An 18,103-nucleotide genomic window follows, 5' to 3' on the forward strand; every position below is an offset into this window, starting at 1 on the left:
CCCTCAGATGATCCATGAACACACCACACTCTGTTACAGGCCAAAGTCATGATAACCTGTCATATTAAAATGAAACATCTTCTTCAGTTCAGCCACTCAAGCAAGAAAACAACAATCGTCCATACGTCAGTAAATAAACTGATACTGAGTGGTTTTAAAAAAGCAACTCCAGTTTCCACAGCAACACAAGTTCTCACACCACAAAACAACAATAAAGGACAGAAAGAAAGAAAGTGGAAATAATCAACAACAGGTCTAATATTTATTAGTCACTTCATAAATAACCAGTGTTGTTTCTAAAGCAGCAGCACACTTCTAATGAGAGGCCGATAAAATACACAGTACACTGAAGAAATGAATCATTAATAATCCTAAAGAAATGTGAAGAGGCAAACAACGTGAGACAACTTCAACTGGACGATGACACAGCAGACACCAACAACAAACAAACAATGACAACAAGAACAACAGCAAGAATCATCAACAACAACAACGACAGGAACAACAACAAACAACAGCAACGACACCAACAGTCTCAGGACAGCACAGTCCATTCACATGTGACATGTTCATTTTCTTCAGTCCTTTCATGAAGCAAACACTGAAGCTGGTTTATGAGAATACAAACCCTACTCTGAGGCTAGCTGAGCGAGCTAGCAGGACAAATTAACCCCCTCAGGAAAACCACATCACTAACAAACGCCTCACCTCCATCCTCTGACTTTCTTTTTCGGTCCCAGCAGGATAACTTCTGTTTGACGCCGTTTCACATCCACATCCTCACTGACGGGAATGTCAAGCATTCCCATCATACCTGTCGGCTGACGTCACTCACTGCGCGACAATGGAGTCCAACGATTTTGACTTAATTATGTCAGAAAACCTCAAAGCACAGCTTCTCCCTGCGGCTCATTTTCTTCTTGTTTCCTACATTTATTTTGAAGCCTATAAGAGATAAAGACAGGTGGGTTTAATTCTCCTCAGGTGAGGCTGAACATTCAGCTTTGAGGCCCCCTAGTGGCTGGAGGGTTAACCTCTGCTAACATGCAACATTACAAATAAAATGACTGAATAATAACTGATAATAATATTGATAACTTTAACGAGCTGAGCCAATAAAAACAGTCCTAAAAACACTGAAATGTCTTTGACTGAAACAGACAACATGAATAAAGATCCATGAATCAATAATGTTCAGTTCTGTCTGTGACCTTGTTCAGCTTCACCTCTTTAAAGGATTGTTCCATCTACCCAGAGTTTTAAACTGGATTTCACTCAGTCACCAAACAGCTCGTCATTTCTTCAGCTTCAGCAGATTCCTCAGTTTTAAATCAGTGTTAACCATCAGGTGGAAAACCTTTGAATGAATCAGAAAAACATAGAAAACACTGATGTTTTAACCAGTGCTGTCGATGCTGCTTCATGTCAACACCAGAGAAATATACATCCATCTGAAAGTAAACTCATCACTTAATTTATACAGTTTTTAACCTCATGTCAAATAATGTATTAAATCTGATTTTTACATTCTCTGATTCTGTTTATGTCAGTTAATATGAACTAATGAAATCTTTTCATATCATCTTTTAACTGCTGTGAAAAACATAACATGAACTTTTTTAATCATTGTTTAACTCGTCATGGTTCTGACCAAAAGGGAAATAAAATGTAAAGTTCAGCTCAGTCATCTTGTCATCAAGCACCACATCTTATCTTATTAAGAGCTCAGACATTAAAGGGTTAAATCTAACAAACCAGGTGTAACCAGGAAACAGACTCACAGCTGAAGTTAGTGAAACTCCAGCTGCTGTCAGCAGCAGAAACAGTCAGTGTAGTTTAAAGGTCAGAGTGTGGTCAGCTGTTTCTCTGCTCCTTACAGTCCTGAACAGTCTCACCACAGCTCAAACAGCCTGTTCCACCTCGTGTCCTGTGGGAGGCGCCACAGAGCTCTGAACACCAACAACACAACCACACAGACACAAGACAACAGTTTGTTTGTTTCCACTGGTCACAGATCAGTTCACTCAGACCTGTAGAGACCTCAACACATTGACTGAACCTACACACACTTTACACTTCAAACTGTCCACACTGATCATCTGCACACTGCTGTAATGAGACTGTGTTCACTGACGTCTATCATCTGTCTGTATAAACTGGAAATAATCCACAGTAACAGTCAGTCAGGTCATTTACACACAGAGGAAATGAGACAGAGGTGACAGGAAAAATACACACAATGTAAAATACACTTCTGCTCTCAGTAATAACAGTGATAAGTAAGATGGACTGAGCACATTCCAGTTGATGCTGGAGGAGCTGCAGAATACAGACTGCCAATCACACTTCTATATTCTGGATGTGTCCTAAGTTTAGTCCTCAAAGAGGCTTTCAAGCAGGATATACCCTGAGGCCGTACAGTGGCATTACAGGAACAAAAGAGTAGGGGCAGGAAAGCCCACAAACACCTCTTCAGTATATTGAGCAGCAGCACTAAAATGTAGAAATGGTTGAAAGCAGACCTTCCTGCACTGAATGTATGGATCTGAAACCTTTGGGACTTAGACCAGATGGAGCAAATTACATATTTATTAAGGCTCCACAGATCCACTCCCTCCTGCTTGAGTCTAACCTACTTCTGTTTCCTGTGCATGCACTGCACACATTCATACCATCTCTCCATCCATCCATTATCTATACTTATCCATTAAGGGTCGCAGGCTCACACAGAAAAACCCCGGGAAAACCTGGAACCTTCTTGCTTCTTTTAATGACATGTGATGACTGTCTTCAGTGTCTAATACAGAATCTGCTGGACAGGTGTTTTGGAGGAAGCACGTAAACAGTGAAATACAGAGTTTACAGCTGAGTTGATCTGCCTCCACCTTCAGCCCTGATCAGTCCACAGAGCTTCAGTCACTTCATCTTGTTGTTCAGTGATGAGAGGGCTCGTCTACAGGAACCATCTGAGTGGTCTCAGGTCTGAAGACTCCTTCCTGTTTCAAGATGCTTTTAGACCTGAAATAACAAAATGACAAATGATTAAATATTATACTGTGGTGATACATGTTATCACATGGTACATGGTTATGAGCTGCATCAGCTGAAGAAAGAAAGAAAGAAAGAAAGAAAGAAAGAAAGAAAGAAAGAAAGAAAGAAAAAGGAAAACTTTGTAAACTCACCCTCTTAGATGGAGATTAGGAAGTTTTTGTAACCACTGGGATAATATGGAAGATTTGCGCTCATCCACTGTAAATAGGTATATAATTAATTGATGTATGTATGTATATACATACAGACACACACACATAGACACACACACACATAGTGCTGTGCAACAGTTTTAGGCACTTGAGATGTTTTTACTCCTGTCGTTCATCAATAGCATCAGGGTGGTGTGTGCATCGTAAAGAACTGTCCTCAGAGACAAGAAGAACAAGGAGTCCTGCAGTAGATGGTCTGACCCCCACAGAGCCTGATCTCAACATCACAGAGTCAGTCTGAGATGACATGAAGAGACAGAGACACCGAGACAGCCTGAATCCACAGAGGAACTGAGGCAACTTTTTTCACTCCAACATGCTGGAACAAAGTACCTGAGTACAGGTGTACTGAGGAGAACTGGAGCTGTTTTAAAGGCAAAAGGTGGATCAAAGGAAACTGATCTGATTTAGGTTTTTCTGTTTGCTGCACTGTCATGAGGTTTGATTTGATTAATAAAAATTAAAACCTTTAGTGCCTAAAACTTGTGAACAGTATTGTATATATTTCCACACACACATAGATATACTTTATTACATCTAGCTATATCTATAATTTTAGAGAAGTTTTGGCAAAAGTGGAACTGGTTTGGTTATCAGCGTTCTCGATGGTGAAAATTTGATGATGTTTGATTGATGATGATTTTTGTTTCAGCTCTTAAACTTGAGACAACAGTGAGTCCTGACTGAGCTTTAAAGGACAGAGACCAGGTGTGAAATAAACCAAACCTCACAGATTATCACTAATGCTGTTTTCTGAAGCTGGATTCTAGATGTTTTGTTATTGATGCTGATTTCAAATTGCTGATCAGTTTTCATTGAAGAGGAGCTGAGTTTATTCAGTTAGTTAAGCTTTATTTGGAACAGTAAAGGTGACTGGAGGGGTCATGGGAGGAGTATGTGGTACCAGGGCTGTGGGCCATCAGGTCCTTCTGTCAAGTGAGAGCTGAGTTCATATTCCCTGCAGGAGGTCAAAGGTGTTTCCAGTTGGTCTTAGTCTCTGTCAGGGTTGACTCTTGTCACAGATCCTGTTTCTGATTTGGTGGACAGGATTTGAAGGTACAGCCAGGAGAGGACTGGGTCCAGTTTGGGACCTCAGAGTCTCTTTGTTTGTTGCACATGTTGTGGTTCTGTTGGCTTCATCAGACCATCAGCACTGGGCCAGTTTGCAGCTGAGGTAAGGGTCAGCAGCTCTTGGTTCTCTCCTGGGAAACAGTGGATTGCTGCTGAACAGGTCAGGAGTGAGTTACTGCCCCAAGTGAAGGAGTTAAAGTATCTTAGGGTCTTGTTCAAGGTGGCGGTACAGAGAAAGGTGAGATGGAAGGCAAAGCTCTAGACTGTAAGTCGATCTTCATTCCAGCTGTGGTCATTAGAGCTGTCACTTTCAGAAATCCAGTCATTCATTGGAACTTGGCCTTCTGATGGACCTCTGTATGTCCTGTTGACCAATCAGTAAAAACCAAGATGGATAGCAGCACCGATGGTGGTTGTCGTTAACCCGGGGCTCGACCGATCCAGTATGGAAGCCATAGGATTGATTCGCATATTTCATTTGGCATAGGTTACATTACACATTACAGGTTACATTGGATGCTCTTCCTGACACAACCCTCTGCATTTATTCGGGCTTGAGACCGGCACAAGAAGGATACTGGCTTGTGCCCCCCTGGGGCTGCATTGATCAGTAAACTAAGATACTCAATGAAAACAGAGGAGAGGTTAAATGGTGAGTGAAATGTTTTTGAATCTGGCTTTTTGAAAAGTGATGTCCTCATGGTTGTAAACTTTGTGTAGTGAACAAAAGAAGGAAATCATGAAAGAGCAGATGAAATGAGTTTCCTCTGTAAAGGCGACTGGATGAAGAGGATGAAGGTGGATGGATGTTCATTTAGTTTTACACTGATGAGCTTTTTAACCTTTACAATGAACTGTTAGTAATGATATAATAAATAAATGTCAGGAATAAATTGTTTGTATATACAGTTTTAGAGATAATTCACGCACTAAAAACAATGTGACCATAACTAGAACTAGAGTTATACAGTACATTTCCTCATTTCCTGATGTGTCTGCATTGGATTGTGTTACACATTGATGTTGTTTTTTAATGAGATCAGGCAGATGTGTAACAGACCTCAAAAATGCTTTAAAAAACTTCCTCCTGTGTGAACTGGTATCACGCTGGTTTGTGCAAAAAGTAACTGACACAGTCATACCAGTGCATCAGTTTATTGATCATTCAGACAGATCAGTTAACAAAGACTGAAGAGCAGCTCAACAGTGAAGGTGTTTGTACTGAATTTTAGGACACAACCTTTTTAAAGCAGGAACCACAATATACAACAACGAATTCAAATCAAAGAGACAACCTGAGAAATCTTAACAAAGGCTGTTTAACACAGATTTAGTGATGTGAGAAGCAAAAGAAAAGACAGAATAAAACATCACTGTGAGTTTAAGATTCAGTCCTACAGTCTGCTGAATCACTTCAGATTTCACTCTATGAATTTCTAATATGAGTTCTGTGACAGTGAACAGAGGTTTTCAGTGTCTGAGAGGACAGGACTGTCTGATTATACTGAGTCTGTCACTCAAAAAAAGATAAAGTAAAAAGAGGGAAAAAAACCCTACCCTTTCACACTCACAGGACAAATGAGTGAGGAAGAATTTTTATTCACATTGAGGTCTCTGAAAAGATATTTTGTAAATTGCTGAAAGAAAAGAAAAAATATAATCAGAAGCTAAATTTATGAACCCTCCAGTCACCAGTCTGTCAAACTCCTGAAGTTTGCTGACGACACCACCCTCATTGGGCTCATCTGTGGCGGGGATGAGTCCACCTACAGGAGGGAGATTGATCAGCTGGTTACGTGGTGCAGTGAAAACAACGCTCAACGCTGTGAAGACAGTGGAGATAGTTGTAGACTTCAGGAAGAACACAGCTTCACCCTCCCCCATCATCCTGTGTGACTCCTCAGTCAGAACTGTGGAGTCCTTCTGTTTCCTGGGGACCATCATCACCCAGGACCTCAAGTGGGAGCTAAACATCAGCTCTCTGATCAAGAAGGCCCAGCAGAGGATGTACTTCCTGTGGCAGCCGAAGAAGTTCAACCTGCCAAGGACAATGATGGTGCACTTCTACACTTCCATCATTGAGTCCATCCTCACCTCCTCCATCATCATCTGGTACACTGCTGCTACTGCCAGGGACGGGGATGCAGACTGCAGCGTGTCATCCGGTCTGCTGAGAAGGTGATCGGCTGTAACCTGCCTTTTCTCCAGGACCTGTACACCTCCAGGACCAGGTGGGCAGGAAAGATCATGGCCGATCCCTCCCATCCTGGTCACAAACTCTTCAGGACACTCCCTTCTGGCAGGAGGTTGCAGTCCATCAAAACCAAGACCTCACGCCACTAGAACAGTTTCTTCCCATCTGCAACTGGGCTCCTCAATAAGATATAGTCCTCCCCTAACACACACACACAGACTGTCACAGACTGTAATCCCCCCACTCCCCACTACACGTTACATTAACGTACATCCGGACAATCACTGCCACCTTCAAACATTTGCACTCTACACTTTACATTTTAATTACGTATATTTATGTTCCTTGTAAATATAGTTCTTGCTTTTCGCTCTTTTCTTTTACTATTACTGTCCTTTAGCACCAATATACCAAGACAAATTCCTTGCATGTGCAAACTTACTTGGCAATAAAGTTTGATTCTGAATCTGATTCTAGATGTTCTCCGTGAAGAGGTGTCTGATCAGTCCCAGACTGAGTCTGCAGCAGGACAGAGTTCAGACCAGAGTCATACAAAACCTCAGAGATCCTCAGAGTCAGAACAACTAGAGACCATGATGAGATGATCACAGCAGCCATGACAGCAACATGTCAACATGTTGATGGTCTGTGTTGCTCTTTATTCTACATCATCTGCTTTGATCCTGTCATAATTCCTACGGCCACTAGATGTCACTGAACAGCACCAAACTGTGCAGAGACGACCTGAGGGCCTAACAGAGTGTTAACTAAGACTCTCACCAAGAAATAGTTCCAACACAAACAAAAGAAACACAAAGACAGCATTTATGAAGCACAGAGACAGAAACCATCAGAAACATGAGAGAGCTGAACACAGGAGTATAGCAGGTCCTGTTCAGACCAGCTGAGAGCTCAGATAACCAACAAACAGGAAAGAAGCTCTGGGTGAACCAGAGTTCAAACCTTCTTGCTGTGAGGTGACAGAGCTAACTACTGCCCCACTATATTTTCAGTGAGTAAACTATTTACCAAGAGGAGGGGGTCAAATACAATGACTGATTCAGATTCTATTAGCAATAAGGCTGTAAATCTATTTTTCATTTAGTCTTTATACTTTAATTGTCATCTTTTCCACTTCTGCCAAAACTGTTAAATTGATTACCACATCGGTGGAAACAGCCATGATAACTCACCATCTCCTCTCTCTTGGCTTCCTCCTCGTTCCATTAACTCTCTGTGTATCTGTTGGACTGTATTTTCATTTCTCTCACACTGCAGTAATCCTGGTACACTGTCGTGGAAGAGAACATCAACGTCCAACACAACCTGTGGGTAGGTCTCAAACCAGTTTGTTGCTCCAGCTGCATGATCTGGTTTTCGGGTGTGATGCATCAGGACCAGGATGACAGGTGAGTCACCTGTTGATACCAGAAAGAAGATGGAAAATAAGATACAGCTCAGAGCTGGACTGAATGAAAAGAGGAGCATCATCCTAAAATAAATCTGCACCTGTGTGTGTAGAAGCAGCTGCCTGATGATTTTTACCTCAGACTCATTCATCAATCATTTTATGTGACTTCAGTGAGAAAGTTTGATCTTCAAATCACTTCATTTGTTTCCTCTTTATTTATTTAAAACAAGCAGCTTTTATGAAATGACCTTCAGTATAAAGTTTTTTTTATATTGGACAACTAATAGTTTATCAACAGGTTATTTGCAACTGTCATTTTCAGATGTACAACCTCCAATTCCAAAAAAGTTGGGACTCTGTGTAAAATGTAAATAAAAACAGAATGCAATGATATATTAAATATATAAAATAATATATAAAATATTAGCTCATTTTCAATTTGATGGAGGCAAACTTTAAAGATCCCACCACCTAATATCCTCAAAAGATTCACACGTAGAATCTCACAGCATCCCAACTTTTTTGGAATTGGGGTTGTATGTTTTTAAAGTTCAAATAAAGTCACAATAAAGTGACTGTAAATGAATGATATATGGATGAATATATCAATTAGTTTCCTTGATTCATCTGGTGATTATATGGATAATAAATAATAGCAGTACAGTATATAGTATATAAAATGTCTTGTTTTGTCTGATCAGCAGTGTCTGTGATATAAACCAGAGAGAAACAGAAAATCTGACAAGCTGAAGACACTGACCCCAGAGAGGTGAACTGTGTTTTAATAAATGACTGAAAAGAATAATTAAGGGACAAAAACTACTGCTGACTGACACCAAGACACTGATAAAATGATTATTTGATTATTATTTGTCTGTAAATGACTCATAACTGATGATTATATGTTTCAATAGAATAACTTGTTCATATTTACATTGTCTGGAAAATCAGAATGATGGATGTCACATTTAGTTTTTATCAGTCAGGTCAGTCATCAAACATTTAAAAACTGTAGTAACGATTGTTGATTTGTAATCAATGTTTAAAGTTAACTACCAAAGAGTTAAATTAATTTGAGATACTACAAAAAATAAGAACCAAAAATAAAAATAAAAAAAAAGTCTTTGATTACCTTGAACTCTGCTCATGGCGTCCTGCACATCTGAACCAGGACGACCACTTATTGGACAGAAGACGATGATGACGTCACATTGGTCCCAGTGATTGGTCTCCTCCACAGTGATCCCTCTGCAGTTCTTCACTTTCTTCAGGATGGTCACATCAGCACCACAGGTTTGACCAGTAACAAGTGAAAACACCTTCACTGTGGATATAAACAACAACACAGAACATTTCAGACTGATGCTTTACACACACACACTTAGACATTCACACAGTTTAACCTGAATTCAACACTCACCTCGACCAGGTGTTCGAGTGTGGGAGTCTTTTTTCTTCTTTACTGGAGAGAAACAGCAGAAATCATCAACATCACTCACTGTTTCTTTATTTTACTTACAGCTACACTTGTTACTTCAATCTGAATCTGAGTTACTTTAATTCTTAATGCTTAATCTAATTTATCTGCTACTAATCTACAGTTTTATTCATGCAGCACTTTAAAGCTCTGTTTGGAACAAAGTGATTTACATTTAAATTGTCACCACAGAACTGTGCGTGCATGTGGATAAAAAGCAATAAAATCACCAGAGATACTGGCGACTGTTGATTTCCATCATCTTGGATTTGGAGTTAAGTATATGTAAGTTCCTACAGTTCACGTGTTCTCTGAAACATCATCAGTCCCAGCCTGACTACTGCTCACATTTAAACTGCATTAGTCAAATGATGTGAGGTCTTTCATCAGGACACTTTAGGAGCTGACTGTGTCCCACAGTGCATTTCTCAGAGGTTTAGAGCTGGACTCAAAGATCAGACAGTAACTATTCCCCTGTCTAATATTCTGATGTTTGATGTGAGGATTAACTGGTGTCTGCAGCTAACAGCCTGACTGCTCTGAGAGCAGCTTTCAGTCACAGTCCATGGTCATCCTCCCGTGGAGAGCCCTGTGGTCATTTCCAGCTGCCTCTGATGTCTCAAATTTCAAACGTTAACATTTTCACCTTTACTGCGTCTGTCAGGTTTATTTCCCCCCAGAGTTGCTCAGAGTTAAGATTGGTTTTGTCATGCTAAGTTAGGTACAATCGTGTTTAAGTGTTACTATGAACTTGGATGTTTAGTCTGACTAATTATTAACAAATGTACACTATATTGCTGAAAGTATTCACTCACCCATCCAAATCATTGAATTCAAGTGTTCCAATCACTTCAATGGCCACAGGTGTATAAAATGAAGCACCTAGGTATGCAGAGTGCTTCTACAAACATTTGTGAAAGAATGGGTTGCTCTCAGGAGCTCAGTGAATTCCAGTGTGGTACCATGATAGGATGCCACCTGTACAATAAGTCCAGTACAAAGCAAGGTCCATAAAGACATGGATGATCGAGTTTGGTGTAGAAGAACTTGACTGGCCTGCACAGAGTCCTGACCTCAACCCGACAGAACACCTTTGGGATGAATTAGAGCGGAGACTGCGAGACAGGCCTTCTTGTCCAACATCAGTGTCTGACCTCACAAATGCACTTCTGGAAGAATGGTCAAAAATTCCCATAAACACACTAAACCTTGTGGGAAGCCTTCCCAGAAGAGTTGAAGCTATTATAGCTGCAAAGGGTGGGCCAACATCATATTAAACCCTATGGATTAAGAATGGGATGTCACTCAAGTTCATATGTGCGTGAAGGCAGATGAGCAAATACTCTTGGCAATATAGTGTATTAGAAATGATTCCTGAATAATTGTTAATGGAAATTATGGATAAAAACTACCAAAACAAAACCAGATTTATAACTGGAATCATCCTTTGACTCTAAACTTGTTCTGTGTCATCATCGACTGTGAACTGAACTAACCTGTATGAAAGCTGCTGCACAAACAAAGTTTGACTGATACAAAATCTTTGGTAACTTTATGATACATTGACTGGAGTGTCAACAACCAAAAGTAATTCCATTGATTGTCTAACTTCAGTGATCAGCATCAATGAACCTTTTCTAAAATGAGACAATAAACAGTTCAACCTTTACCCTGTCTTTACATGATGATCGTTTTTTACAGCACTGACGAGAGCAGAACATCTGAACTCAGCATGAACTCTGTAGCAAATAGCAGAGTCCAGGTGTGGGACAGAAAGGACAGGTGAGACTCTTCTTCTGTACTGTCAACCTCTAACACAGAGATGTTGATTCATCTCATCTGTGGTTTTCATCTGGTTTCATGAGACTGTCTGAGGATGTTCATCTATGGAGCCAGTGTTTGTGACTGAGAGCATCTGTTCTCACTGTGTTACTGTCCTGTTCACTCATCAAATCATTAAGAGAGAAAGGAAATTAAAAGAGAGATAAAAGAAATAACTGTTATCATATAGCAGGGGCTTACCTGTGATGACAAAGTCCTTCAAAAGAGAAAAAAAGTCATGAAGATTTGTGTTGTGTGTCCTCTGTGTGTAGTCCTCAACCAGACTGTTGGCAGCTGTAGAGAGAACACATGGTTCATCAGACTGTGGTTTATAAGATTAAACTTCATCATGGCTGTGCATGTAAAAACAACATGTTCTTACCCTTCAACAGGCCAGGAGGGAAGTTATTTTGTAGTTCCTCTGGGATAAAATTCAGACGTTGGTCCATTGTGTGTGAGTGAAACTGAAAGACAGAAGAAGGTGGAACAATGATATGAAGTGATGACACTGATAACACTGATTTTAGTGTGATCATGGCTGAGCTGTGATAACAGCTATATGTTGTCATGTAGCATCAGTGTTGTTGTGAACTGATGTGTACAGACATGATGCAAACACAGCTGCTGATAATCAGCTGTGTCTTCAATCAGTCAACCTTTATTTATACAACACCTTTCCTACAGGTCAGTGACACTTAGTGCTTTACACAGGACTGACAGGGTGACAATACCACAGCTGACAAACAAGAAAACAATAAGAAGACATGAAAATGGTGAAAAAGAAATTAAAACTTGATCATAATAATAATAATTCTGCTACTCAACAGAAAACTAGGTTCAAGACAACGACATGACAAATCCGTCTAGTAGAGCACTACAACAGCCCAGTCTGATGCATCTCAAGGGGTTTATCCTCTAATTACATTTGAAATAAAAATTTAACTTTATGCTGATGATTTGTTTTTTGTTTCCATAACATGAAAAGTATCTGTGTACAGTGATTAGTGTTGTGGCTGGAAATGGAGTAAACCAGGATTACACACCACAATCATAGTTATGCTGCCATATGTAAATCAGTATAAACGTTATGGTTTCACTTTGGATGAACATCTCCCTTTCCATTTAAGCAGATGGGACACTGGGCCTTCATTAGTTTACACCAGTTCTGACAATAAAACGAGACATGAGATGGGAACTTCAAAAAGTTCAGAAATGTGAGGACATTTGGAACAGATGTGTGAATAAACACTACACACTACAAGGACCTTTCATGAGGACTTCATGTGGACCTTATCAGTCATGAAAACATCACGTGACCCAATTTTATACCTTTAAAGTACTCTCTCTTAAATTGGGGTTACAATACTTACTGTGTGTACAGTACTACATTCCAATATTCCCTTTAACGCTCTGATTCAGACCCTCTCATATAGGTGTTTCCCAAAATTTGCACCATGGATGTAGTGTCAGAGATGCTCCACCTGAAGAGCACATTATCTTAGGCTGTCAGTAATTAGCATGAAACTTTGCACATATTACCTATGCCCTCTTGAGATGACAATTCATAAAAAGAGTTTTGATACTGCAAAAAATGCAAGTTACAGAGGAAAAAACTTGTGCTAATACACAGAAAGTGACATTGTATCTTTACATATTTCTGTCTGATAAACATAAAACTTGGGGAAGTGGTTTGCCATACACCACTGAGGTTTTCTGTGACTGTGCCACTAAGTGGCACTTCTACACAAAGTTGAAGAAAATGTGAAACCTATCTTTTTGAACACAAACATTTCAACTTTGGAGGAATGTTTTCCAATCTCTGTGCTACTTTAAACATCAGACTTGCACAGCGCCTGCTGTACCAGGAACATCCTGTTAATATGGACCCCCGTTAATATGTGCCTTATCATTATAATTACTGTGATTAGTTTTATTATTAATATTGTGTATAGCATTTATATTATATATTTACTTTTTATTCCATTTTATTTTGTTGTGTCTTATTTATTTTATTTTTTTATCTTTATTCTTATTCTTACTTTTTCCTGTTATATATATTTCTGCAAGAACTGACAGGGTGACAATACCACAGCTGACAAACAGGAAAACAGGACATAGAAAGAATTAAAGACCAGTTAGAGGGAATAAAACATTTTAAAACATCAATGTCTAGCAATCATAAATTTAAAATGGGTCAGACTGAAATGATTGGTTTTAAGTTTGAGTTAAAATATGACAGCACTTTGAGCTGATCTCAGGTCAGTTAGTAGAACATTGTTAGTGTCACTCAGAGTGACAGACAGCTGCACCTTAACTTTATTTTTCAGCTGACAACAGATTCAGGTCTGAAGGACACACAGCTGACACGATTCAAGACTGTAAACACAACTACAACTTTTTCTTTTCTTTACACTGTCAGCCGGTATAACACAACTGATTTATCTGAAAGACCTAAAAGACTTCACTGATTAATGTTTCACTAAAGACAAGGACCAATTTGCCTCCACACTGGCCACCACCAAGAGTTTCTGACTATCCAGGAAAGTGATATTAAGAACAAAAATCATAAGAAAGACAATAAAGAGGAAATACACTTGTAACACAAGATTAAAGAACTGGAGAACGTCACTACAATTAACCAAACAACACAAATCCATAAAGATTAACAGAATTATAGATTAAGACTGAATGAACGCACAAACAGGAAAACTCAATTCCTCCTACAGTGACTCAGACGCAAACATTTTGAATACAATGATAAAACTGAACAAAATTTGAGAAAATAAATAAGACCTTTCAAGCTTTTACACTAACCTATATTCTTCAATTCATAAGCCAAGCCAAAAATGCTAATACATTAATATTGCTAAGCAATACTGATTCACCATAACTTACTGAAGACTGAGCAGAACAGTAACAGAATTCCACAGTGCACACAAATGTATCACCAGGACCTGATGTCTTTTCCTGCTGAGTTTTATAGAGTTTTAAAATATTGTAGCTCCTCTTTTCAACAGCTGAAACAAAAATCCAACCTTCCCATAGACACAAACATTGTCACCTAATCTACAGTTGCAAGAAAAAGTATGTGAACCCTTTGGGATTTCATGGTTTTCTGCATTAATTTCTCCTAAAATGTGATCTGATCTTCATCTAAGTCAAGGGTATTGACAAATATAATGTGCCTAAAATAATAACACAATTTTTTTTTTGATCTTTCATGTCTTTATTGAACACACTCATTCAACATTCAAAATGGTAGTGGAAAAAGTAAGTGAACCCTTGGAATTAATAGCTGGTTGACCCCCCTTGGCAGCAATAACCTCAACCAAGCGCTTCCTGTAGCTGTGGATCAGACCTTGTCATGGGGTTCTTTCTTAAACCTCCCCAAAATCCACAAATGGTGGAGGTAAGGGAAAGAAAAAAAGAAAAATCCCGGGAAAAACTCACAGGCGTAGTCAGAAGATAATATGGTGCTCTTATTTGCTTTATTTTGCCGGCCTCCCAAAGTGCAAATAGTGATAACTTTTTTTACAGTGCGAAAATTAGTAACAACCAAAGAAACAATGCAAAAAAACATCAAGAAAAAAAATTAAGCTGAATAGAGTTCTTCAGTAACTCAGTAAGCATGAGCCACTAGTTGTTACCTCCTCTGTAACCAAACCAGCACTCCCTTCCCTGGGCCACAGCAGCCCCTTATAAACCCATAGCCCCTCCTTCCAGGCTCCAGAATTAATAGAAAAACACATTTTTTTTCCCCTAACAATGCCTCTAAAGGCTCCACAACACAAATATAAATTAAACAAAAATTAACTGTGTTTTTATAAATGCAGTTCCTTTCATCCACAATGCAGGACTGGAAAATTTCAGATAAAATAAACGAAGACCAGAAATATATATATCAGATTGGTCACATGACCCCGAAACCCCGCGAGAACATGGCATATAATAGCGGCAAATGCTATGCCCCCGTTTTGCCGCCTCATGCTCCGCAACCGGAACGACTGATATGCCGCCGGTGAGTAACATGTTTAAATGTATGTTTAAAGAGACATAGAACTACCAAGTGTGCACCCCTGGTCGCTCTACTTCAATGGGAACATGACTGACTGATTGGAAAGTTTGTTAACTGGGGAAAACGGGATGGATCAGAAGTTTTATGTGTGTGCGTGTATGTATGCGAGTACACGTCTGTGCGCTCCCCGCCGTCAGTGACGGAGCCGCTCCGTCACAGACCTGCACATCGTTCAGGAGGAATTTTTGCCCATTCTTCCTGACAGAGCTGCTTTAGCTCTGTCATATTCTTTGGACATCTCATGTGTATGGCTCTCAAGTCATTCCATAGCATCTCTATTGGATTGAGGTCTGGGCTCTGACTTGGCCATTCCAAAAGGTGGATTTTGTTTTTCTAAAGCCATTCTGTTGTGGACTTGCTCCAGTGTTGGATCATTGTCCTGTTGCATCACCCAAATTCTACAGAGTTTCAGCTGACATACAGACATTCTCACATTATCCTGAAGAATTTTTTTGATACACTTGGGAATTCATCTTCCCATTGCAAGCTGGCCAGGCCCTGGTGCAGCAAAGCAGGCCCAAATCATGATGTTTCCTCCACCATACTTTACGGTTGGGATCATGTTTTCATGATGATATGCAGTGCCCTTTTTACACCAGACGTAGTGCTGCGTGTTCTTCCAAAAAGTTCAATCTTAGTTTTAGATGTTAGTTAGATGTTAAGCAGCTCCAATGAAATCTTTGGTTGTCACTCGGGGTTGTTTCTTTACCTCATTGATCAGTCTTCTTGTGCTGTTGGGGTCATTTTGACTGGGTGCCCACTTCTCTTATGGAGTAGCCACAGACTGGTGAATTTCTAAAGTCTTTGAAATGACTTTATAACCCTTTCCAGCTTTATGTAAATCAAGAATTCTTGATCATAGATCCTCTGAAAATTTTTTGGCGAGGCATGGCTCACATAAGCGTATTCTTCTTGTGATGAGTAAAGTCAAAAAGTTTGAGTGGTTTTTATCAGTCAAAGTAGCTCTAGTCCACACCTCCAAACTCATTTTCTTAACAAGACTCTAGGTATGCTAACACCTTACTCCAATTAGGTTTTTTGAGGTCATTAATTCAAGGGTTCACATACTTTTTCCACTTGCACTATGAGGTTTTTATGGTTGCTCTCAATAAAAACATGAAAGGTCAGAATTTTTTTGTGTTATTATTTTAGGCACATTATATTTGTCAATACCCTTGACTTAGATGAAGATCAGATCACATTTTAGGAGAAATTAATGCAGAAAACCCTGAAATTCCAAAGGGTTCACATACTTATTCTTGCAACTGTATCACCCACTAAACATTCATCAATAATTGTACACCTCACACACACTCACCTACAGCCATCGTCTTATTGGATGCAGGAAAGGTATTTGATAAAGCAAACTTCTCTCCACTCAAACATTTGGTTTCAGTGAATCATTTATCCACTGGGTAAGGGTTGTGGACACATCATCAATGACCATGATCACCAACAACAGACTAATATCAAACCTTCACTCCATATGTATTGGGCAAGGATGCCAACTCTTCCCATCTTTACTACCCTTCTTCACTGAACCACTCACAGCAGTCATCTGTCAAAAAATAAACACCACAGGAATCCAAATATGAAATATGTAGCAGAAGATCAGTCTGTATACAGATGACATTCTACTTAACTGCCATCCCCTCCTCTTCATCATCCAATACCATCCACCATATAAGCTCCCTCTCTAACATCTCAGACTACACCATCAACTGGTCTAAACTGCCTGGACCACCAACAGGCCTCAGTCAGAAGACCTCAGGTACCTGTGGGTTACATATGGATGCAAAAGCTCAGGAGGCATCTGACCATGGACACCTGTGAAGGTGCTCAACATAATCTTGAATTGTACCCCAAACTCTACAGAGAGCCAATGTCATGAGGACAGAGTTGGTGTTACATTTAGTGGACCTGGTGAAAAGACTTGCAGCAGCATTCTGGACAGTACGTCAGCGATACTGTGTTCAGACAGACAAATAAGGAATTGTAATAATCGAGTTGGGATTAAACAAAAAGCATGTATGATTGTCTCCATTTCAGACTGGGACACCACATATTTGAGAATGTAAATTGTAAAAACAAGATCCTAAAAGACAACCAACTGTCAAGGGGTAGTAGTGTGGACACAGGCGCAGACACGAGGCAGAAGCAGAGTATACAAAAAACAAGGTCCTTTATTCAAGCGGGGTCGGTACACGGGTAGGCAGAAAGAGAAAGCAACGGTACAAGAGGGCTAAGCTGAGGCAAGGTCAAAAATACAGGCAAGGGTCAAAAAACTATGGCTGCGAGAGAAAAGTCTTCTTACTAAAGGCTGGTAGGTCTGGCAGAGGCACAAGACGAACTGGCAGGGAGTGCAGGGAGACACAGACACTAAATACACAGGGGCAGGGCAGACAATGAGACACAGGTGAACCACATTAGGGCAGGGTAGGTAATCACCAGGAGGAGGGAGCACAGAAGGAAGGGGAAGACAAGACACCTGAAACAAGAGGGAGGTCAGTGATAACAAAATAAAACAGGAAATAAAACAAACACAACAGAACTACAAAACAAAAGCCCTGGCTCAGAACTGACACCCTGACACCAACATGTTTATCAAGAATGAACGCCTGATCAAATATAACACCAAGACTTCTGACAGTCAGGAGAACTGGAGACGAAATGGGTCAAATGTTGATAATGTTGTCAGGGGCACAGATAAGAACTTTGGTCTTTTGTGTATTTAGTCCTGAATATCATCTGAATAGCCATGGTATGAGATGCCTTCAAAAGTACTCAGGGT

The 18,103-nt window shown here is 39.9% G+C and overlaps 1 protein-coding gene and 1 long non-coding RNA gene across 5 annotated transcripts in view; both read right to left on the bottom strand.

The window, feature by feature from the left end:
- LOC127138985 (uncharacterized) overlaps positions 1-794 on the bottom strand; it is a 4,838-nt gene extending 4,044 nt beyond the window's left edge. Inside the window, exon 1 of the long non-coding RNA XR_007812107.1 lies at positions 709-794. This is a non-coding gene — a long non-coding RNA (uncharacterized LOC127138985). The remainder of the gene's footprint in view (positions 1-708) is intronic.
- A 1,958-nt stretch (positions 795-2,752) lies between these two features.
- The window catches only part of LOC108875522 (uncharacterized), a 31,427-nt gene continuing 16,076 nt past the window's right edge, over positions 2,753-18,103 (bottom strand). The window contains exons 4-10 of one of the 4 annotated variants that reach the window (XM_051069029.1): positions 11,620-11,701; positions 11,439-11,531; positions 9,360-9,401; positions 9,072-9,263; positions 7,722-7,946; positions 3,183-3,249; positions 2,753-3,018 (exon numbers count right to left, since the gene is read on the bottom strand). In XM_051069029.1, the coding sequence (XP_050924986.1) occupies positions 2,934-3,018; positions 3,183-3,249; positions 7,722-7,946; positions 9,072-9,263; positions 9,360-9,401; positions 11,439-11,531; positions 11,620-11,686 (771 nt within the window). In that variant the 5' untranslated portion in view covers positions 11,687-11,701 and the 3' untranslated portion in view covers positions 2,753-2,933. Of the gene's footprint in view, positions 3,019-3,182; positions 3,250-5,473; positions 6,730-7,721; positions 7,947-9,071; positions 9,264-9,359; positions 9,402-11,438; positions 11,532-11,619; positions 11,702-18,103 lie in introns of those variants that run through there. The other 3 variants (XM_051069031.1, XM_051069028.1, XM_051069030.1) reach the window with 3 other exon arrangements.

This window comes from Lates calcarifer, unplaced genomic scaffold (assembly GCF_001640805.2).
Source record: "Lates calcarifer isolate ASB-BC8 unplaced genomic scaffold, TLL_Latcal_v3 _unitig_5674_quiver_906, whole genome shotgun sequence".
Classification (NCBI taxonomy): domain Eukaryota; kingdom Metazoa; phylum Chordata; class Actinopteri; family Centropomidae; genus Lates; species Lates calcarifer.